Source organism: Apium graveolens, unplaced genomic scaffold (assembly GCF_009905375.1).
Source record: "Apium graveolens cultivar Ventura unplaced genomic scaffold, ASM990537v1 ctg4907, whole genome shotgun sequence".
NCBI lineage: Eukaryota > Viridiplantae > Streptophyta > Magnoliopsida > Apiales > Apiaceae > Apium > Apium graveolens.
In genome coordinates this window covers 8,362-32,573 of record NW_027418738.1, presented here as the reverse complement: position 1 = coordinate 32,573, position 24,212 = coordinate 8,362, and the positions used below count along the sequence as shown (strand labels likewise).

Genomic DNA, 24,212 nt, shown 5'->3' with positions numbered 1-24,212 from the left:
ATAAAGCTTCAACTGCCAATGCATCAACAGATAAAGCTTCAACTGCTAATGCATCAACGGATAAAACTTCAACGGATAAAGTCATCAACGGATGAAAGCTTCAACGGATGCTTAGTTCAATAGCAGTTGATAGTGACAATTCATAAGCTGACAGAGGCACATGGGTTGACAGAGACAAACTGGAATGTGGCAGCCTCTAGGAGAAATCAAGAAAATGCAGTATTTCCATTCTGGTGCAAACAAGGAAGTATTCAAAGATTCACAGCTAAACCTAAATTGCATTGGATAGAGAAATGAAGAAGAAACATGTGAAGAATCTTTTAATTGTATTTTACAGTTTTGTCTTCACTTGTAAACTTGGTGATATATAAACCAAGTAGCAGCTAGTAATTAGATGGTGAATTTTCCAGAGCTGTTTAGAAAAATCCAGAGAGAAAATCATCTAGTTTGTACTAGGACGCAGCTGTGATTTAATTCTTTGAATCACAGATTTTCTGAAATAACACATCTCTGGTGGAACAACAAATCCACCAGAAAAGTTTTTAAGTTCTTTGTGTTCTTTACATTTGTGTTTGAATATATATATATATGTCTGTATTAGCTTCAAGCAATTCACACACATTTGCTCACTAAAAACTTAGCCTTAGAAACTGCTCAAAACTTGAAAAAGTTTTGAGATTTACATTCAACCCCCTTTCTGTAAATCTCATTGTTAGTCCACTGGGAATAACAATAACTTTAATTTCTAAATTTGGACCGATTTTGAGTTAAATTTTAATTAAATTTTAGAACAGTGAATAAGGCCAACATGACTAAATATATTTGAATAATAAAATATTAACTTTCTATCTCTTATATGTAAAATTAATATATTGATGATATATAAGAGTTAAGTTTTATGGAGATCGCTTTTTGTTGGAGACCTTAGACACCATTTATGTTCTGCAAGTAAAATTTTATATAAAATATTGTAAAATTATTATTTTGTAGATCATGTTTTACAAAAATAATTATTTTATTCAAAAATTTCAATATCATATATGTACCACATGTAAAACATTATAAAATATTTTACTCTATAAAACATGTTTACTTTGTAAAATATTTTTTCAGCTTGCAGAACATACACATTCTACTTATTAAACTTTATCTTCAAAAATTTTAATCAATTAAAAATATTCGTAGAACATACTTTGCAAAATAATATTTTTTATAGTGTTTTGATTGCAGAACACATGGTTTCCGAAATTTCCGATGAAATAGTCATCTGCATGAAATTTTGCTCATATATATAAATATAAATATTAGTTAGTTTTACTTATATTTAAATTTTGTAGACTTATATGGTATATAGAGCTAACAATTTTGTTCGTTTCGTGTACTTTCGTGTCGTGTACTTTCGTGTTTCGTGTCATGAATGTTTAACACAAACCCGAACCGTTAAGAATTCGTTTCGTGTTTGTGTACCTTCATTTCGTGTCGTATTTCGTGTAATTTAAAATTAAAAATAAAATTAAAAATAAATAAAATATATATTTAAATATTAATTTTTTACTAGTCGGGTCTTAAATCAATAAGTAATAAAGACTCAAGTGCAGTCAAGTCTTATAAAATTTAAATTTGAATTTATTTTGTATCTATATTATGTAAATATTATATGTAAGATATATGTATTCATATAATTTTGATAAATTTATTTAAATATTTATTTATTTCGTGTACTTTCGTTTCGTGTCATGTACCCAAGTGTAAACCCAAAACCGACACTAAATATATTCGTGTACTTTCGTGTTCATATACCAAAAATGTCAAACCAAATCCGTTATTTTCATGTTGTTTTCGTGTGTGTTATCGTGTTGCGTACGAAATTGGATGCTCCAATGGTGCGTACGAAATTGGATGCTCCAATGGTATATAATAATTGTACTTTATATTAGTTAAGACAGATATTGAAAAATTGAAAAATGAAAAATAAATGAGAATCCCGTTGGATGTGCCTGTTTTCGCCTCAATTGCCTAAACACACACACATACGCTCGCGCTCACTCACTCTCTCTCTCTCTGCTGTACACCCCATCTCTCCATCTTCAGGTCCAATTGTTAATTCATTGACCGCTTAATCACTAAGCAATTACTTTATTTGATAGAACCTAGAAGCTTGTTGCAGAGGATTTCATTTTTAGATCAAAGCAAATGAGCGCAGGTATATAATTACTCTCTGTTTTTTAATTAGGGTTCATGATTGCTATATTCGAGTTTAATTGTTTTATATATGTATGTTGAAAATCCAATCCAATATATTGTGTGTGTTTATGTTATAGAGCTTGTGTTCGATTAGACACGTGTTCATGATATTAGAAGTTGCAAAAACGAAATGCCAAGACTGAAATTAGGATTCCGAGTTAAATTAGCAGCCTATTTTAATTTTGATTATTAAAATAAAAGTAATCAACTTGGAATTTAGCTATACGTACAAAGTTGCTTAATATGTGTATGACTAAATTTAAACAAAGAGAATAAAAAAATCTTGGAGAGTGCTACTTGATCACAGTATGGAGGTGGATTTTTTTATCAAGGAGATTGTGATCGTTGTGTTTGCGGGTGTGCGTGGGTGGTGCCACTAAATAGCCTAAATGCTACTCCCTCTGTCCCATTGAATTCTCTACATCACTTTTTGACACGCTTTTCAATGCTCCTTTAAAGTATAACTCCATTATATATTTTTAATTTTTTTTCCCTGTATAAAAGTTTTATGTTTAAACCTTTATTCAAAAAAAAAAAATTAAAAAAAATATATTATGAAACTATATTTTATAGAAGTCTCGAAATGCGTGCAAATAGTAAACGTATCGAAATCAACGGGACGGAGGGAGTACTTGCATAGTGAGGTTTGTATTTGCTGCAAGTAGTGTTCTCCCTGTATATGTCGTTTTTGTGAAGATTGTACGAGGATTGGAAGTGTCAAAATTTTGATTCTAAGCAATGACTTCACGAAATGTGGTATGTGGGAGATGTTACCCAGAGGTGTTTGCATGGATCAAAACACAGGCTAGTGTGTCTTCCATTGGAAATAGATTAGGCAACATGCTGAGCAGCAATGAATCTGTATCTGAGCACGTTATGCGTAAAACATAATTCAAGAGCATGTTTTGGGCTGCTTATAAGTCCAGAAGGAAGTCACCTTGTAAACAGATGCTAAGAACCAATGGCTTCTCCCCCTCCCTAATCTTGGGCGCAAAGCATGTGTCTATTATATTATTTCCCCAGCAACAACACATAAAACTGCATCTCCATTCTTATTTTATTAAAATTGGATTTTACTCCAATTGACGTGCTCATTATCAGAGATTGCATAAAGGATCTTAGCAGAAGAAAAAAAAGACTGCATAAAGAAAATTGCTCTTCCCCTCTTGCCATAGCCAAACAATTTGAGCAGATTATTAATTGTCAGCTCTACTTTTCAACATAGTTCCTTAAGGCGTTCCTTAGAGACTCTAGCTTACTTGTTTGGACCATCTGAGTAGGTCCATGCGCTGATCTTTTATTCCCAATCTTATTAGGTGTTTAGTCTTTTGCTTTTGCCTTTTTTGCTGCTGGCTTTTAGAGGTCTAGTTTCAGTCTTGAAGGGGTTTTAATACTTTCACGTTGTTTGGATCTTTCTTTAGAAAATTTATGTTCTTTTGGCAAAAAATTAAGTAAATTAATGTTTCCCGACACTTAGCAATATCTTTACAAGGTTTAGCATATTTATGTACAGATATATTCATAATTATGCATGTTTGATTGGAATTGCATAAGAAATTGTGCAGGGGGGGCATTTGGAGGGAATAGAGGAGCCAGGCCAGTACCACCAGAAAAGGGAGTGTTCCCTTTGGATCACATGCATTTATGTGACGCGGTAGTATATACAAGTGACTTTTTTACAGCTCTTTAATATGTATATAAGCTAGTACTAGTTTAGAGTGGAAGCTGCACCTACCATATGATTAGTGATCTTTACTAAACTTTTAGTATTTATCGTCTCCTATTAATGTTTCAGGAGAAAAAGGACTACATTGGCTGTCTGAAATCTTCTGGCCATAAATCTGACCTGTGTAGACACCTTTCTAGAATCTACTTAGAGTGTCGTATGAATAAGTAAGTGAACTCTGATTTCCTGCACTGCAGGTATGCATATTGATCTAATAGCATTTATGAGATCTGATGTACATGGCAGCTAAGCATGAAATGTTTTTCTTGATTGTAAAACCAAATTGTTTCAAGTTTTCAAGTCCTTTATCACCTATATTTTATTCTTTGAGCTTCCTGTATGATTGTTACCAACTTGCAGTTGGATTTTGCGTTTTGCAAGCTAAACATTTAAACCAATATGTTTTTTTTATAATTACTTTTACTATATGCGGAGTGACATTGTATAACTATACTGAACGTACCAAGAGGTTTATAGTATGTGATACCTTCTTAAATGACTGTAGTATGTGAAGAGAAAAAACATATCTTGGGTTCACAATGTGATTTAAAAAGGTATATATTTTAATTTGTTTCTGATGTTATCTTGAATTACATGTGTTTCCAAATATGGTGGTGTGTTCTGTAACTGTAACTGTTTCGAAACAGCTAGGATAGTCTCTCAATATATACCTCCTTGCTAATAGAATCTAATTACAGCAATGCCTAGTATTATTGCAAGTATACTCAGTCTTAAGTTAACCACCAAGGCGGTGTCTGCTTTAATTGCAGTCCAGAAGAAACTGAACTATTATTCCTGACCTTTTAAAGCTACCAAGTTCAATACCATAGTAAGATAAGAAGACTAGATAGCACTTTTTGGCACCCTTATGATGATGAGTTCTTATATTACTGCAGGCGATTGACCAGGTCAATGATGTCATCATTCAAAAATATATTTTCTCATTCTTAAATTTCTCTAGTGAAATCTTTATTATCGAGATAAATCCTTTCTCTAAATTACTGCCGTGTAGTTAATATCTGTTAAATGGGTCGTACAGGAATCTGATGGCAAAGCAAGACATGTCAGAACTTGGTTTTGGGAAGAAGCCTGTGTTGGAGGCCTCTAAAGATGGAATTACAAATGAGATGATAGAAGACTGAACTCATCCTCAGCTATGGCACTTTAGACCCGGAAAATTCAATTTTTTGAGGAGTCTTATGTAGCTAGGCCATCACTATTACAATTACTGCAGGAAATTTTGGGTTCTGTTGGTCGTATTGTATACCAATCTCATGATATCTTATGAGCAGTCCATAATCAAACAAACACGAATTGAGAGCTGAAGTATATGTAGTTAGATGAAATTTTGAAATCAAGTCTTTAAATCTTATCCTAAATATTGTTGGACTCCTGAAAAGGATCAAGTTCTTGTTTTTATTTAATACTATTCCCCCTTCCCACTTTCAGTCTGTGTTGTTTAGTTTATTGTTCTGGGTCTGGGGTATGCTAAGAGCAAAAAGTATACTTACAACATACTGACAAAGACTCTTTTTTTAAAAAATAAAGTCACCCACATAAGAAAACTAAGTTACAAACTTACCAATAAGATAATAAAACAAATGACGGATATGAACTAATTTCCAAATTTTAAGAATGTGCTGCAAATTTTAGACAGGATTTCTAACTTTTCGTTTATGTGTCAAAGATGACCGTTTATCATCAGTTTCATAATTTGCCAAACAGCAGCTCAATGGTAACACCCTCAGGCCTCAACTCTTAATCTAAATAAATGTTACTACTTATTCAATATAGTTTCACATATATGGTGTTGATATGTTGTGATTAATTGTTTGAATATGAAATGCAGGCTTCAGACAGGAAACTAGCGAACCCAATGAGGGAAATTAAGGTCGTTCTCAACATGCACACTTTTGATTGTTAATATCTTTAATACCGTATTAATATTAAATATAAAAATTTCATTATATTAAACTACTCATAAATACGAATCTAACAAAATTACTTATGAATATGTTTGATCTTATATATTAGACGTAAATTAGTAGTCAACGAACAGTAGCAAAAATCGAAATGGGAAAAATAATATGGGATGTAGGGAGTAATAATTAGCAGGAAATTAAACAATGTCGTTATGCCGTTAAAAGATAGTGTAGTAGTTTACTTTTCCACACTGCCGGAGAAAGGAAAGAGATGAAAGACATGTACTCAAATTATCTTTACCTTTTGCATTGGACTGGTTATATGACATCTTGTCCTCTTATTATTGAACTTGGGTCCAATTATGTGTCTAATACTGTTTTGGTGCCTTTGGATCACGAGACTTCAACCTAGTATATGGGAAAGGGAATGAGATTCTAATACATTTTTGTGTTGAACTTTCATTTCCATTCCCTTAAACCAGGTTGAATCTCATGATCTAAAACAGCTTTCAATTTATATATTTTTTGTTAGTTTTACTAAATATATATATATATATATATATATATATATTATATTTTTGGTCCACAAACCCGTGGTTGTAGTAACCACCTGGTGTCCCGCATTGTTTCATTGCAACCATCAATGAGACATTAAGGGAGGTACCTACCACAATGAAATAATGAAGCAGAATTCCTATTTTTATTTAATTTCTAAAATAACAAAAAATTATATTTTAATGAATTAATTTTTTTCGATAATAACGGAGTTAGAAAATATATAATTAATTTTAACAATCATTTGTTCTATATTTTCTAATTTTATTACTACTTCCCATTTATTATCAATTGTATAATGAGTTTAAAATTTAAAAATAAATTAGATATATAATCGGAAAAATAATTAAAATATTAGTTTTAATGAAAAAAAAATAAAAAAACCTAAGATAGTAACTGAAATGTATGAATGGAGTATTGCAAGTATGATTGTTTATTGATCGAAAGGTGTCGTCTACTCTAAAACTTTTCTGAGTAAATTCTAATCAAACTATTTTAATTTAAATTTTAAATATGTCAAAATTATGTATAATAACACATTTGTACTCCTTAATGAGGTTATGAAAAATTAAATATTTTTTATAAACAATTTTTAATTTTAAAAAACAAATGAGGACAAACTAATAATAAAAATCCCTCCCGCAATGCGTCATTGCTGGAGGTGTTCAGCTCAGCCCCAACATATATAAAATATTGAGGCTGGTGGTTAAAGAGCCACCTACAACATTGTTTCATTGCATGCAATGAAACAATGTTGTAGCTGAGCGCTAAGGTGTTTTATATTTTTTTATAGCTAACGAAAAATCGATAAAATTTCATTTTCTTTTAGTTTTCCACATTTTCAATTTTAGCATTATATTCGTTTACTATAAATTAAAAATTGATAAATTAAATTGGACAAGTACAAAAAAAACATGAAACTCACAATATTAAAAAAAATATAAAACTCAAAATATTCCCTTATAATAAAAATTCGAAAATACTGTTTCGAACAAATAATTAAAAAATACATTTTCACTCAAAAATTTTAAATTCAATATTAAATTTAAATATTTTAGTTTAAAATATTAATTCAAAAATATCAAAATATAAGTTCGAAAAAATATTTAAAAATTCATTTTTAACAAAAAAAATAAATTAGAAAAAATAAAGCGGGTAAAAACCGTTACATTTAAAATAGCCTCTTCCAACATTGTTTCATTGCACTAGCCGCACTGATTGTAGGTGGCAGAGGGTATTTTTTTTTATTTGTTACGAAAAAATGTTTAGCATTTCGGGGGCTGAGTTGTTTTATATTTTTTTATAGCTAACGAAAAATCGATAAAATTTTTTTTTTTTTAGTTTTCCACATTTTCAATTTTTAGTATTATATTTGTTTACTATAAATTAAAAATTGATAAATTAAATTGGACAAGTACAATAAAAATAAAAAGAACATAAAACTCACAATATTAAAAAAACATAAAACTCATAATATCTCTTATAATAAAAATTCGAAAATACTATTTCGAACAAATAATAAAAAAATACATTTTTACTCAAAAATTTTAAATTCAATATTAAATTTAAATATTTTAGTTTAAAATATTAATTCAAAAATATCAAAATATAAGTTCGAAAAAATATTTAAAAATTCATTTTTAACAAAAAATATAAATTAGAAAAAATAAAGCGGCCAACAACCGTCACATTTAAAACAGTGTCCTCCAACAATGTTTCATTGCACTAGTCGCAATGAAACAATGCTATAGGTGGTTGAGGGTATTTTTTTTATTTGTTACGAAAAAATGTTTAGCATTCCGATGGCTGAGTTGTTTTATATTTTTTTTATAGCTAACGAAAAATTGATAAAATTTCAATTTTTTTAGTTTTCCACATTTTCAATTTTTAGCATTATATTCGTTTACTATAAATTAAAAATTGATAAATTAAATTGGACAAGTACAAGAAAAGTAAAAAAAAACATAAAACTCACAATATTAAAAAAATATAAAATTCATAATATTCCCTTATAATAAAAATTTGAAAATACTATTTCGAACAAATAATAAAAAAAATACATTTTCACTCAAAAATTTTAAATTCAATATTAAATTTAAATATTTTAGTTTAAAATAATAATTCAAAAATATCAAAATATAAGTTCGAAAAAATATTTAAAAATTTATTTTTAACAAAAAATATAAATTAGAAAAAATAAAGCGGGTCATTGCACTAGTCACAATGAAACAATGATGTAGGTAGAGAGGGTATTTTTTTATTTGTTACGAAAAAATGTTTAGCATTCCGGGTGTTGAGTTGTTTTATATTTTTTTATAGCTAACGAAAAATCGATAAAATTTCATTTTTTTAGTTTTCCACATTTTCAATTTTTAGCATTATATTCGTATACTATAAATTAAAAATTGATAAATTAAATTGGACAAGTACAAGAAAAACAAAAAAAAACAAAAAATTCACAATATTAAAAAAACATAAAACTCACAATATTCAGTTATAATAAAAATTCGAAAATACTATTTCGAACAAATAATTAAAAAATATTTTTTCACTCAAAAATTTTAAATTCAATATTAAATTTAAATATTTTAGTTTAAAATATTAATTAAAAAATATTAAAATATAAGTTCGAAAAAGTATTTAAAAATTCATTTTTAACAAAATAATAAATTAAAAAAAAATAAAGTTGGCAAACAGTGTCCTCCAGCAATGTTTGTAGGGGCTGCTGCAATGCCTCCTCAATGACTCAGGTGGTTGCTAGAACCACCCTGAATTGCTAGAATCAACTGGGGCTGTAGAAGGACACCCTTTATTTTAATGTGTATATAGATAGGGGATAATGTGACTGTACCGTAGGCTATGACTATTTTTCCTAACAGTTGGCCAAACTTTGGTTCAGATTAATTAGCGACGCCTTTAAAAACTTGAATCACCACACCAGTTCTCTGAATCTGGTTTAAATTATATTAGATGTTTATTGAGAACCACTGTTTCTTCTTGGTTGATAATCTAGGGTTGTATACTTGTATTACAAAGAAAAATATGTGAGTAATTTAGAGCATATACATAATTTGCAGGTTGTATGATAGTAAAATGTTGGTAGAAATATCTCCATAGCTATGTCCTTCATCATTTTCGCCAACCTAATCGCTCTACTTGCTTACATTTTATTTGTCTATCTGCTGCCTCTAATTTGAAATTAAGCCTTTTGAGACCAACTTGGAACATTACTCATAATATACCTTGTCAATGATCCAAAGCACTCCTCTATATGAATGAGTTGGTTGCAAAGTTAAAGAAACCTAATTTAAGTTCCCAAAAGTAGAAAAGAATGTAGAGGAGATGATTGAATCAAAGTAAGGTGTGGCCAGAAAGGGTGATTAAGCTGATGCAGAGGATGCATCCATAGGCGAAGAAGAAATTGCTACCAACAAATCTTAAAAAAAATTTAACCAATATTGATAGAAAGTGCAAATTCTTTAGTTTTTCTTTTACCAAAACCATATGTTGGGAAAAAAATAAGATGAGAATTTAACTAGCTTATTATTACTCCCAACCTAGTGCGTATGTACACTTATACTATATATGTGTGGATATGTTACTAACTGATAAATAGTATTGCAAACATATTAAAAAAGGAGCATGTTTTCTCAACTTATTCGGATAATTAAATTATGTAAATAAAATTTTGATCTTACATTACCTGTGATTAAATTCCAGGAGCACAAAAAACTTGGTACACATTGTTGTATTTCACTAAAGATGTAATAACAAGAATCAAATGCATAAAATTGTAGCTACTTGATTAGTCTAAAAAAATCTTACAGATGGTGATTTATGTAGTTGATTAGAATCTTTGATTAGAATATACTGATCTGCATTTGAGAATATTTTTGTTTTGCTTGACAGCAAGGTATACTGTAAAATCTTTTGGAATCAGGCGTAATGAGAAGATAGCTTGCTATGTCACTGTGAGGGGCGACAAGGCAATGCAGCTCTTGGAGAGTGGACTGAAGGTCAAGGAATATGAGTTGCTGCGAAAGAACTTCAGTGATACTGGATGTTTTGGCTTTGGTATCCAGGAGCATATTGATCTCTGAATAAAGTAAGCCTATATTTTGTATATATCTTGTATTATTCTTTATTAAATTCATGTTGTTGACTTAATTCTTGTTTAAATTGGTTCACTGATTATCAGTTTATTCTGTTGAAGTTTTCTGGTGTGTAATCTGTTATATTTTGGAAGATGTGTATATGCAGAGTTCCTTATTTGGGTTGATTAAGCCATTTATCATAATTCAGTAGGGATAAAATGATCTCTAGTAAGTAATAATTCATGTTAGTTTATCCTTTCTATGAAGAAGTAATCTGTTATTTCAGATAGAGCAGTGAACTTTGTTTGTTTGACGTGTACAATTATTTTATAAGACCTTTGTTTTCTGAAATTTTATGATTACCCGACAGTTATTAGTTATGGATTGAAGTTGGTATGCCAAATACTCATAAGACAATTAAAGGGGGCAGGGAGTACTTTTGAAGTGGACTTGTTTTCCCTGTAATTTTATTGTTATTTTTGTTCTTCAGGTATGACCCTTGTACTGGTATTTATGATATGGATTTCTATGTTGTACTTGAACGTCCTGGTTATCGTGTGGGACGACGTCGAAGATGCAAATCTCGTGTTTAAGTCCTAAACAAATCCTGTGGACCTGGTTGATGAGTGTTGCTTTACATTTTTCAACATGTATGATGTATCGGGTCTTTTGATAAGTGGATCTCATATAACAAGCATAATAATCTTGTAGTACCCAGCTTATTAGTCTAGCTAGCGCGATTTCTCTACTTAACTGTAAAGGATGTTCACGGTCCGAACTTCTCTTTGTATCTATAATCTTAGACTACACTAACTTTTAATCTGCAGTAGACGGTCTTCAATAATGATGACAAAACAAATACAAGGATGAGGATCTCAATGGTATAACTCCTGAAAACATATTAAAAAGTTCAACTAACTGAATCAATTGACTGCAGATGCAACACTTTGAGCCCACACTTTAAGAAGATCTTTCATGTCAATCTCTCCATTAGGAATTTGAAGTCTCCAGTCTATTAATGGGTTCCCCGCCTTTGTTTTATCCAAATCACCCCATGCTTCAGAAAGATATGGTCTTGAAACTTTGTAATCATGATCTTTACTGTTACCTGTTTCTTCATCACCGTTTCTTCTATATCTTTGTAGGCCTGGAACTATTGAAGCCAATCTTGAACCCTTGTCTTCTTCACTAAACACAAATCCCAAGTCCATGAAACCTTTTAGCTCCTCGAACTCGAGGTCTGTTAAGCTCCTACTACCTTTCTTGTTTCTCCTCCTCTGCTTCTTTTCTACCTTCTTTCTCCTCAAAGGTATCTCGAGTTCATCTTCTTTGACTTCTTTTCCAGAGACTACAGTTTCAAGTTTTGGTGGAGATGGAGAACTCGGGTTAAAACTTGTATCAGAGCAAAGACAGTATAGACTTTGCGATCGAGCTTGAACCGATGGACAGAAACTTGGTTCTTGAACTTGGTTTTGGCTATCAACTGAAATGGTTGCTGGGATAGTATTCTTGCTGGTGAAGATATCAAGATCAAACCAATAAGCATCATAAAGCTTAAGAACTTCTTCAGCTGCCATTAGTACTATAACTGTTCAATCTTATACAGTGAAAAGGATTGCACAAGTGTAAGAATATTGTAGATACAACACAAATTAAACAAACTTTATAGAGTTGATTTATATTGGGTTGAATTATACACGATGGCCCATAAGTTATGCGCATATTATGGGAATCTTGTTAGTGGTCGACGTCTTAATCATGTAAATATTTCAAGTCATGAAGATGCTGTATGAATGTACTCCCTCCGTCCCACCAGGATGTTTACATCTCTGGTGGGCACGGAGACCAATATATATATATATAAAAGTAGGTAAAGTAATGAAAAATGATGAAAAGTGGTTAAAGTAGTGGGACCTATTAATATTTAATAATAGATTTGAGAGAGTGGAGGAAGTTAGTGGGTGTAATAGTGTTTTATATTATTAAAAATTTACTATTTTTGGAATGTAAAGAAATGGATGGGACGGCCCAAAATAGTAACTGTAAAGAAATGGATGGGACAGAGGGAGTACATATTTGTCCAGTCACTACAGTTTGAAGATATGTACAAAATTGCAACTTGTTTTGTTCTCATCATTGGACTCTTTGTGACGTACAAAAAAGAGGTGTCGAACCCAGAAAAATGAGCAAAAGAAGTAGTTTAGCTAATGGTTTTGGCCATCCGAAAATGAATTATTACATGTACAGTTTTGTTAGAGTCTGTTGGTCCGTGACCAAGACCCTGTAACCTTGGTCAAAAGAGGGAGATACAAAAGAAAAGATTCTGTCACAACTCATATATAGCATTCTCGCTTGTGGTCAAATAGAACTAAGCGCGATCACTATTTCTTTATATAATTGCATTTTGGTGAACACGTTTTAAATACATTTACGAATAAATACAAAACTAATTAATCGCGTAATTGCATAATTCCGTGCTACGCATCACGCATGAAATGCAGTATCCATACTCCCGGACACAAAATGTTTACATGAACATGAACATGAACATGGCATTTAACTTCTAACATATTTGCCATGTAAACTACCAGCTTGTAGCTTCTTTTAACAGAGAAGATGTGCATAAAAAGATTCTCATATTGTCAAAGACGGGGCAATACTGCATCCGGTTTCGAGCCTGTTTAAATAACGTTGCATGAAACTATTTCTTTCTACATATATTATGGATACCAAAACCATGAATGAAAATATGATGAACAAAAGTATAATCCTGATGAAGCAAATTGAATTATTAGATTAAGATCTAGCTTGAGCAGCAACCAGATTTCTTGGGAGCGGATGAATCGTCTTTGATATTGATGGTTTGTCCTTTGGATGGAATGGAAGAAGCAGATTCATTCCCAGTTTCAACTGCTTTCTTGCTGACAATGTGATGTATCTGGGAGAGAACTTCCTTGAAGGCGTTTTCAACATTAGTGGCCTCTAGTGCAGAAGTCTCCATGAAGTAAAGAGATTCCCTCTCTGCAAATGCTTTTGCATCCTCCGTTGAAACAGCGGAAAGGTGCTGAAGATCTGATTTATTGCCAATCAGCATTACTACAATGTTGGGGTCCGTATGATCTCTCAACTCTTTCAACCACCTCTCAATATTTTCAAAAGTGACGCTTCGAGTGACATCATACACAAGTAAAGCACCAACAGCTCCACGATAATAAGCACTGGTAATGGCACGGTATCTGCGAAAAATAGGGCTCAGATGAAAGTGCAAAGTCTAAAAGGTTTCAAAAGTCTAGTATCTTATCATAAACTAGCACTTTCAAGCTTTAAGTACATAAAGTAGGTATACAAATTTAAGATCTGCATATGAACTATAAAGTGAGTAGAGATTTCGCTGCTTATGAATTATGATTCAATGATACAGTGTTGATGGACCTCTAATTCCCTTAATCAACTACAAAAAGACACGGTATTCACAACCAATCAGTAACTGTGCGTCTGTGCCGGTTACATTCGACTATTCTAAGATCACGAGAACAAAGAAAATAATAAAACATCACAAACATAGTTCTAATGTGATTTGCCAAGTGAAAAGAGATAAAAAATAAATAAATTATGTTTGCATCACAACTATGTGCAGATATTTAAAAGTTCCAAACATTTCTTGAGTTGAACGCTGGAACATCTTCCCATTTCTTGTCATCTGACAATTAGTATGAGGATCACCAAATGACCCAGACAGACATTTCTACACCATATCGATTTTGGATAATTAAGGTTATTTTTAAGTAGTTAATATCTCTTACAAAGTAAACTAATCTGCAGGACCAATTAGTGTTGCTGGACAAGTCCGTTAATTGTTCTAGTCACCCTTTTCATTTATAATACTAGAGGGGTGCTACTTCCACATTTCACCATTAGATTTATGAAATACAATATCTTTTCCCTTAATAAGTTGAAGACATGGCAGCTTATAAAGGACTGATCAGCACAATGGAAGCATTCTTACAAGGCAGATTACTTTTTCAAAAAGAAACATAAAGCACCCAAATAGTATAAAAATATTAAAGTGGGCACAGCCTTATAAGAGTAACATAGCAAGGACAGGTTATCTACCCTACCTAGTTCAACTATACTTGTCACTAAATTTACCAAATCTAACGACGATAACTATATGCAGGGGCCAGGGGGGCTCTGGAACCAGGGTTACTCATGGAGTAACAGGATTTTCAGATTAAATAACAAAAGCTTAACATAGCAAAGTTGGTTTGAGGTGTGTGGTCTGGTGATAAACCATTGCAAGTTCAAATATTTTCTTTATATTATTTAATGGACTGCCCTGACTTTACATTACATATATTTTGTATGTTTCACTTAGACAAGTTGGTTTAAAACTTAAGAATAGTGGGTTCAACTCCCTCTTTTAACACAAATTTTTGCTTCTTTCTTGGATACCCTGGAAAAATTCCTCCCTCCACCACTGACTTTGTGCAAATATCTTGAACATCCAGGAAAATTTTTAATATCAATTCTAGCAGTATTCAGTTTTAGCATGTACTGCTAAAAAATATGTTTCAGAGGATTTTATAACAACGTAAGAACTTATAGAGCAAAATGATCTGAAAGCCCACACAATGATGAGCATTGAAAGAAAAAAATATTGTGAATAGAAACAGATACTGAATGAACTAAAATTAAAGGGATCACAGAGATCCATAAGGGAAATTATGACAAGCAAATAGAATGCACAAAACACGACAGACCAAGATATGAAAATTTGAAAAGGATGAGATGACTCAAAAATATCAATGAGAAAATTATGTTGTCCTTGCAACAAACAAATGATATAGAAATATTACCAAACAGACTTCTTTGACCTCCCAAACGAACAATGTAAATTGTACAACAACAGTTCCAGTTTTTCAAGAATAAAAAAAATAACAGTTCCAGGCTCTTCTATGAAGATGTATTGGTGAATGGCATTCCTCAGATTGCACAAGTTATAAGCATAACTAGGAAAAGCACCCAAATACAATTTATATAAGTTTCAAGTTCAAGTAGTTAAAGTAAAACCAATCAGATCAAGTTTATATCAGCTCAATGGTATTTCAATGACAACCAAAAAAAAACTCTAAAATGCAAACAATGAAAGAAACTCAAATCCACTGGCTTCTCCACGAATCACAACAGACTTACAGACATCTACATCCTTAATCTCTGTTAAACATCAAATACCGAGAAATCAGTATTGATTTAATGCCAAACCTCCATCCCCCCCTAATGATCTAAAAATTCCAGTGCAATTATAGGTAAAAGATCATAAGTCATTAGAAATACAACAAAGCCCACATCACCTAATTCTTCATATATTCAATAAATAAAATCGAAAAACAAAATCTGATCCAATAGTAATAATGCAAAATTCTCTAATAATAACATTAAAAAAACCCAAATGGGAAAAAGAACTAATCACACAAACAAAAGATCAAACATGTGTAAATGCTAGAAAAGAACACACACACATATACCTTTCTTGGCCAGCAGTATCCCAGATTTGAGCTTTGATGACTTTGGAATCAACATTAAGAGTTTTGGTAGCAAATTCAACACCAATAGTGGACTTTGATTCAAGATTAAACTCGTTTCTCGTAAAGCGGGAAAGCAGATTTGATTTACCCACACCGGAATCACCTATCAACACCAACTTGAATAAGTAATCATACTCTTCTTCTCCTCTGTAACCAGACATCTCTCTCTCTCTCTCGTGATTCTTGTTATTGCAGCCTTGAGGTTGGCTAGATTTTTGGGAAGATCAAAGAAAGAATAGAGTTACTTATATGCCCCTTCCAACATTTGTTCCTTTTACAGGTGTGCTAGTCCGCCGACTCACAGTTTCGATTTTAAGTTTGATTCCTTGACAAATTATTTATTAGTATTTATTAATTATTATCAAACTTCAACTCAACTTTTATTTCATTCTATAAATATATTTTATAATTTATTGCATTACTAATTTTGAAATTTGATAATCATATACAAATTTGAATATATTTTTTAATTTTTATTTTCATTGATGAGAAAATGTCTAAAATATCGACATTTTAATAATAACGACCCAAAATATCTATCAGCAGAAGATATAATTCAAAATACCGACGAGACACAAATAATATAAGGCCTATATAAAATAAAAAAGATATGTATTCTAAAAATACGTATCATCTAATACACATTTTTAGAATGTATGTTTTCACTTTACAAATGTTACAAGAACGTCCATTGAAAATTTGTGTATTCTACATTATTATTATTATTATTATTATTATTATTATTATTATTATTATCATCATCATCATTATATTAATTTTATCTCTCATATATTGGATTCATTTTATTCTATTTTTTGTATATGTGTATCAAAATTTATATACATTTATTGTTAGATATGTATAGTTATACGTAGCACTAATAAAAAAATTATCTAATAAACTAATAATTTAATATTATAGATACGTACTGAGGAGAGTTATATGAGTATGAACTGTATTTTTAATGGTGAAGTTATATTTTTTTAATCAATCGTGTAATTACAAAAATACTCCTCTGTATTCTCATAAAAAATCTTTTTGTACTGAGAAATATTAATCTCATTTTTAATATATAATCTAATATAAGTTTTAAAAATTCACGTATTATTCAAATATATTTTGGTACTTTAAAAAAATGCAAAGATGTATAAATTCATGTTTTGATCTTTTTTTGACAGGTTTAAAAAAATTGAAAAAGTCAAACTAAGATTTGACCTTGCACTACAAGAAATTTGCAATCAGACAACACTTGACAGACAATGGTTAAAAAAAAAACCGTCGTCCTAAAAAATCATACAACGGTGAATTGATTTTGCAGAAAAAACAGTTGTGTGAGCTCTAGAACAAACAACGGATATCCATCTTTTTTAAACTGTTGTACAAGTTGTATCCTCTCATCGAGTCTGACAACGGTTTTTTAAATATAGTGTTGTTGTAGATCTTTAACACAACGATTACAAACCGTTGTTACTATGTTAACGTATAGGGATAGAAGACAACGATTTTGACATTACATTGTGTAATTCAGACAACAGTTTTTCAAAAAGGTTGTCCTCTAAACAATCAAACAACGGAATAAAACAGTTATCTGAGGAATTTCAGTGGGTACCACGTATTGAGGTGGCAGCACGTGATAGGTGGTAAATCATTCACAAGGATTGATGAGGTGGCGAAATGAGAGCCCTTCATTGATATGAGATTTGATATGGGCCGTTAGATCGAAAAATAGATGATATTCTTATACAACGGTTTTATGCTAAAACAAAAGTGTTGTCTTAGTTGGTATCATACAAGCTTTTAGATATTACGTTGTATAATTCATACAACAGTTTTTAGAAGGGTTGTCTTAGATACCTTCATACAACGGAATAAAACAGTTGTCTAAAATAGTTATTTTATAATTTCAATGGGCACCACCTGATGAGGTGGCACCCGATGATAGGTTGTAAACATTTTACTCGGATTGCTGAAGTGTCGGAATGACTGTCCTTGATTGAAATGAGATTAGATATTAGCCGTTAGATTGAAAAAAGCTGATATGCTTACACAACGGTTTTATAATAAAAAAAGCGTTGTCTTAGTTTATCTTTACACAATGGTGTTTCAAGGAAACCATTGTAAAAGTATTAATGTATAAAATGAGATTCCCGGTTAACAAGTTAAATTTTTAAATGATTTTTTCGACGATCCCACCGTACGGATGTTAAGATATATCAATTTTAGTCATATGAAAAAATTATTAAAAAATTTAAAATTCATCTTGCATGTCAGGATTAGAAAAATCCATTTTATGTACCCCTCCCGACAACGAGACTCGTTCCCGATTGACAAGATTAATTTTTAAATTGATTTTTTCGACGATCCAACCGTACGGATGTTAAGATATATCAATTTTAGTCAAATTAAAAAATTATTAAAAAATTTGAAATTCATCTTGCATGTCATGATTTGAAAAATCCAGTTAATGTACCCCTCCCAACAACGAGACTCGTTCCCGATTGACAAATTAATTTTTAAAATTATTTTTTCGACGATCCAACCGTACGGATGTTAAGATATATCAATTTTAGTCATATGAAAAAATTATTAAAAAATTTAAAATTCATCTTGCATGTCAGGATTAGAAAAATCCAGTTAATGTACCCCTCTTGAAGGTGAGAAGAACGTTGATGTCGAAAAACAGACAGAACAGGAAGATGCTGGTGAGGTCAACAAGAAGAATCCCGTAGCTGATCCTGAAGAGCAGGAGCCTGAGCCTAAGGTGGCCGGTTCTCTAATATTTTTTTTCAAATTTTGTTCCCTTGAACAATCACTCACCATCTAGCTATTGTCTTGTTGAAGAAATAATTAAAGAAGCGGAGTGAAAATTTGTGCTAAGCAAATACCTTATTGAAAAAAGGGGAATATAATTGCATATTCTAGTAAATAATACTAAAGTTCATGTATGATATTTGGCTCCATGAACCTAGCATACCAAATTTACCTTTGCATAATTATTATGGTTCAAAATTTATACAGACTATACGTTGTATCCTCCAACAAGGTTTAATGATCTATATCTCTTTGGAAAAGGCATGATATACATATGCCTATGCTTATATAATACTTATATAGTAAACTATACAATACTGTAAATCATATATGCAATAAAATAGTATGACTACATAGCGTGAGAAACATACCGCCCCCGACCATTTATAACCTAACCATGTGCTAGTTCTGTGATTTTTGAAATGACCATGATTTCGAGGTATGTACAGACTATATGCATAATTTGCACTATTTTAATGTATCAAATTTGATTGTGCAGGGTTGATAACTTGACATGAGCAATGAAAGCAGAATCATGGCTCACATACTTTACATGATACAAAGTGAGCACTAGCTTCATCCCTTTGCTTCGTTTTGAAGTAAGATTAATGTAAAGTCAATGACAATCTGGTTAAGTAGTGACAAGACAAGAATTTAAAATATCACGAGCTTAAAAAGTTTATTACATAATTTCTTTTGTTAGCCGGGAATGAAGAGAAGAACTATTATGTTCTAGTTTGTTAAGGCATGTGTTGGAGCTCAGGTCAGCCCCAATCTCTTTCTGTTAGTGAGGTAAGTATATCCCTGATCTGGTTATAAAGATCTAGGCTAATGGCATGAGCTTAAGACAGTTGTGAGTTTCTTAAGTATCTATTTTTTTATGAATAACTCTGAATAAAATGAAGAAAAGATGGTAAAGTAGGTGTCTGACTTTAATGTTCATATAATCTCCGCTAGCTGTAGGATATTTCTTCATTTCTTATGAAAGGGTTTAGGGTTAGCGTGAACTCTGCTAGAGTGGCTGGAGGAATTGCGCCAGTGTTAGCATATTCGATAGTTCCCGAGCCACAATCAGCAGTGGCACAACTGAATTTACCCGTGCATCAAGCCTATATAGAGTTGGTCCCCATATTCTGCCGGACCAGGAAAGGGGTACAAAAAGAGAGTTGGAAGCACCGAGAGAGAAAAGGAAATCAGTGATAGACAGAGGAGTGATAGACAGAGGAGGAGTGCCAACACAGGAGAGTAAACTGGCCACACAGGATGGCTGCATTGATTGACTAGTGTGAATGTTGCAAATTAGTTATTGTGTACCTTAATGAGCATGTTTAGAAATAGATTTTAAGTTATAGTTGTAATTCTTGTACAAAATCTTTGTATTATAAATTTAATTTCAATTGTGATATAACAATTGAATTATTATAATATTATTTTATTTTAAAATTGATTTATTTTAAATAATGAGATTAATTTTGTAAACAGTTGTGTGAAACCCACTTAAAAAATGATGAAAACTGTTGTATGTCTCAATGCACATATTTTTTAAAAAAAAACTGTTGTCTTTTCATATTTTTTTGCAATGGTTTAAATCTTTTACACCATTATCTTTTTTAAAAAAAATATTAATGACAACAGTTTTAACTAGTTAAAAGAAATTTATAAACTGTTGTTTATGAAAATATCGAATAAGTTAATAATAATGGTTTTTCTACAAAACCATTGTTGTTAAGTTAGGTAGACGATAGTTGAATAAAGAAACAGTTGTTTAAAGAATTTCCTAACAATGGTTAGTATAGAGTACCCGTTGTGAATTCTTGATTGTAACCAGTATTAAAAAACGTTGTTGAATCTCGCTTATTACAAGTGTATAAACAATCGTTGTCCAACCTTCGATCACACGAGTGTTGGATAGTGTTAGGAATATGTGTATTAGTTTGATGATAAGTTAAGCAAAACACTTAAGTAGAAATCTAGTGTTTATAGCCTCAACGGATAAGACCATCTTGGCTATCCGTTGAAGGAGTAGCCTTACTTAGCAATAAGTTTGGTATTGTAGCACATTTCACTCTCTGGTTTCAAGCTGTAATACTTAGATGTTGTTAGGAAATAATCAGTCATGTTGACTACTAATGGATGTACAAATAGGAGGGCTAATTGTAAATATTTCATGCCTTGTAATTTTGTATAAGTGAAGAAGTGTCAACGGATATTGAAGACCTTCAACGGATAAGAAACAAAGCTTCAACGGATGTCTCTAATGCTTCAACGGATAAATATCCATCAACGGATAAGTGCTTCAACGGATAAAGCTTCAACTGCTAGAGCATCAACGGATAAAGCCATCAACGGATGAAAGCTTCAACGGATGCTCAGTCTAATAGCAGTTGATAGTGACAGTTAACAAAGCTGACAGAGGCACATGGATTGACAGAGATGTGGTAGCCTATTTCAGGAACAGCAGAAAAAGCAGCCGTTTTTAGTCTGGTTCAAAATGGAAAGTCAACAGATAATTCCATATTACACTGGATAAAAATGGAATAGAAACAAGTGGAGAACTATTGTCTTATTGTACTTTATCTTTGTCTTCACTTGTAATCTTGGTGATATATAAACCAAGTAGTAGCTAGTAATTAGATGTGAATTTTCCCTGAGCTGTTTAGAAATATCAAGAGAGAAAATCATCTAGTTTGTACTAGGAAGCAGCTGTGATTTAATTTTGAATCACAGATTTTCTGAAATAACACATCTCTGGTGGAACAACAAATCAACCAGAAAAGTTTTTAAGTTCTTTGTGTTCATTACATTTGTGTTTGAATATATATCTGTCTGCATCAGCTCCAAGCAATTCACACACATTTGATCACTCAAACACTTAGCCTTAGAAACTGCTCAAAACTTGAAAAAGTTTTAAGATTTATATTCAACCCCCTTCTGTAAATCTCATTGTTAGTCCACTGGGAATAACAATTGGTATCAGAGCAAGCTCTTAACATATAAAGAGTTTAAAGATCTATTCTGCTAACATCATGAGTGCACAGAAGAACTCTCCTGTTACCATCATGAATAGGAAGGATATTGGTGTAAAGATTCCAGTCCTGGAAAAGGATAATTATCATCACTGGAAAGTGAAGATGCATTTACATCTTCTTTCTCAAGATGAAAACTACATCAACTGTATTGAAAATGGTCCTCACATCCCTCACAAGGTAGCCACAGCTGCTACTGCAACAGTTGCTGTTGGACAGTCTATTCCCAAGCCAAGAGCAGAATGGACTATTGAAGACATGGAAGAAATCCGCAAGGATAAGAGAGCCATGAACATTTTGTTTAATGGCTTAGATCAAGATATGTTTGACAATGTCATCAATTGCCAAACTGCAAAGGAAGTTTGGGACACTGTACAAATCATCTGTGAAGGTACTGAGCAGGTCAGAGAGAACAAAATGCAGCTTCTTATTCAACAGTATGAATATTTTCACTTTGAAGAAGGTGAATCATTAAATGATACCTTCAACAGGTTTCAGAAACTGTTGAATGGATTGAAGCTGTATGGTAGAGTGTACCAAGTCAAGGATTCCAACTTAAAATTTCTTAGGTCTCTGCCAAAGGAATGGAAGCCCGTGACTGTCTCTTTGAGAAACTCTCAAGATTATAAGAACTTCACACTTGAAAGATTATATGGAATTTTGAAGACTTATGAACTTGAAATGGAGCAGGATGAGCTGTTGGAAAAGGTAAAAAGAAATGGAGGAACAGTTGCTCTTGTAGCTGACTGTGAGAAGATGGAAGCCAAGAATGAGGAGAAGACAATGCCAAGTCTCAAAATTGGCACAAGCAAATCAGAATCAAGCAAGGGTAAAGAGCAAGTTGCTGAGGATGAAGACAATTCCAGTCAGGATGAATCTGATGATATTGAAGAACATTTGGCCTTTCTATCCAGGAGGTTTGCAAAGATGAAGTTCAGGAAAAACACAAAATTCACTAAGCCAAACAAGAACATGGTGGACAAATCAAAGTTCAAATGTTACAACTGTGGCATTAGTGGACACTTTGCAAGTGAGTGTAGGAAGCCAAATTCTGAGAAAAAGAAATTTGAGCAAGTTGATTACAAAAAGAAGTATTTTGATTTGCTCAAACAAAAGGAAAGAGCATTCCTCACTCAAGATGATTGGGCAGCAGATGGGGTAAATGAAGATGATGATGTGGAATATGTCAACCTAGCCCTGATGGCTAATTCTGATGAAAATGAAACTAGTTCATCAAGCAACCAGGTAATTACTACTGATCTCTCTCAGCTTTCTAAACATGAATGCAATGAAGCCATAAATGACATGACCAATGAATTATATCATTTGCGTGTTTCCCTTAAATCTCTAGCAAAAGAAAATACTAGGATCAAGGAGAATAACTTGTTTTTAAGTGATAGGAATGCTGTGTTAGAGGATCAGGTAATTGAGCTTGAAAAGATAAAACTTAAATGCCTGACTGTTGAGAGTGAACTAGCAGAAGCTGTTAAGAAAGTGGAAATTCTTTCTAAACAGTTAGAAAGTGAGCAAGAGGTAATCAAGGCCTGGAAAACATCTAGGGATGTCAGTGTTCAGATTGCAAAGGTCCAGGGAATTGAATTATTCTGTGAGGATGCCTGGAAGAAAAACAAAAAGAAGTTAGAATTAATTGATGGATTGTCAACGGATGTGGAATCAACGGATGATGAAAGTTATCTGTTGAAGGAAGAAAAGGAGCATCCGTTGAAGGCTCATCAATTAAAACAGGCAAGTTCTTTTAAAAATAAAAAGAATGATTCAACTCTCAAAAACTTTGTCAAAGAAGGAGCTAGCACATCCAGAGATGTTAGTAAGGTGAATATAGGACATATGACTTTAGATCAGCTAAAAGATCGACTTAAGTTGGTTGAGGATAAGAAGGAAACTAAAAGAAAATCTAAAAGAAATGGGAAGGTAGGGATTAATAAACACAACAATTACACACCTGATAGGTATGCTCCTAGAAAAAGCCGTGTGCATTATAAAAGTGTTAATCACCTATCTAATAATTGCAAATCTGTTAAAAATGCTCCCATGCCTTCAAATTCCTCCATGTCTAACATATCTATGTCACCTCTGCATGCTATGCCTGTTATGTCTCACCAGAATCCCCATGCACATTTTGCAAACATGCCATACATTAACAATCCTTACTTTACTGCATTTAGTATGCCTCAAATGCCATACAATATGCCTATGTGGAATAACATGTTTGCACAACCTATGCCTTA

General features: G+C 32.0%; 4 protein-coding genes across 4 annotated transcripts; 2 read left to right on the top strand and 2 right to left on the bottom strand.

Moving 5' to 3' along the window:
• Positions 1–1,964: 1,964 nt before the first annotated feature.
• On the top strand, positions 1,965–5,418 carry LOC141702353 (uncharacterized). Its single transcript, XM_074506053.1, has 4 exons — positions 1,965–2,203; positions 3,810–3,898; positions 4,040–4,137; positions 5,010–5,418. The coding sequence occupies exons 1-4, from the start codon at positions 2,194–2,196 to the stop codon at positions 5,110–5,112; spliced, it is 300 nt and encodes a 99-aa protein (XP_074362154.1). The 5' UTR covers positions 1,965–2,193; the 3' UTR covers positions 5,113–5,418.
• Positions 5,419–5,657: 239 nt separating this feature from the next.
• Positions 5,658–11,134, top strand: LOC141702356 (large ribosomal subunit protein uL5-like). Its single transcript, XM_074506056.1, has 5 exons — positions 5,658–5,705; positions 5,820–5,889; positions 10,357–10,521; positions 10,646–10,667; positions 11,032–11,134. The coding sequence occupies exons 1-5, from the start codon at positions 5,658–5,660 to the stop codon at positions 11,132–11,134; spliced, it is 408 nt and encodes a 135-aa protein (XP_074362157.1).
• Positions 11,135–11,355: 221 nt separating this feature from the next.
• On the bottom strand, positions 11,356–12,225 carry LOC141702354 (uncharacterized). The gene has a single exon (XM_074506054.1). The coding sequence runs from the start codon at positions 12,116–12,118 to the stop codon at positions 11,465–11,467; it is 654 nt and encodes a 217-aa protein (XP_074362155.1). The 5' UTR covers positions 12,119–12,225; the 3' UTR covers positions 11,356–11,464.
• A 935-nt stretch (positions 12,226–13,160) lies between these two features.
• Positions 13,161–16,418, bottom strand: LOC141702355 (ras-related protein Rab11D-like). Its single transcript, XM_074506055.1, has 2 exons — positions 16,067–16,418; positions 13,161–13,777 (listed from the first exon to the last, which is right to left on the bottom strand). The coding sequence occupies exons 1-2, from the start codon at positions 16,285–16,287 to the stop codon at positions 13,345–13,347; spliced, it is 654 nt and encodes a 217-aa protein (XP_074362156.1). The 5' UTR covers positions 16,288–16,418; the 3' UTR covers positions 13,161–13,344.
• Positions 16,419–24,212: the final 7,794 nt, after the last annotated feature.

Coding starts and splice junctions, on each gene's coding strand:
- LOC141702354 (XM_074506054.1), bottom strand. CDS start 12,118: ATGGCAGCTGAAGAAGTTCTTAAGCTTTATGATGCTTATTGGTTTGAT.
- LOC141702353 (XM_074506053.1), top strand. Junction 3,899..4,039: donor ACATGCATTTATGTGACGCG/GTAGTATATACA, acceptor TTAATGTTTCAG/GAGAAAAAGGACTACATTGG. Junction 4,138..5,009: donor TTAGAGTGTCGTATGAATAA/GTAAGTGAACTC, acceptor TGGGTCGTACAG/GAATCTGATGGCAAAGCAAG.
- LOC141702356 (XM_074506056.1), top strand. CDS start 5,658: ATGACCGTTTATCATCAGTTTCATAATTTGCCAAACAGCAGCTCAATG. Junction 5,890..10,356: donor CAACATGCACACTTTTGATT/GTTAATATCTTT, acceptor TTTGCTTGACAG/CAAGGTATACTGTAAAATCT. Junction 10,668..11,031: donor TATTCTGTTGAAGTTTTCTG/GTGTGTAATCTG, acceptor TTTGTTCTTCAG/GTATGACCCTTGTACTGGTA.
- LOC141702355 (XM_074506055.1), bottom strand. CDS start 16,287: ATGTCTGGTTACAGAGGAGAAGAAGAGTATGATTACTTATTCAAGTTG. Junction 13,778..16,066: donor GATACTGCTGGCCAAGAAAG/GTATATGTGTGT, acceptor TATTTTTCGCAG/ATACCGTGCCATTACCAGTG.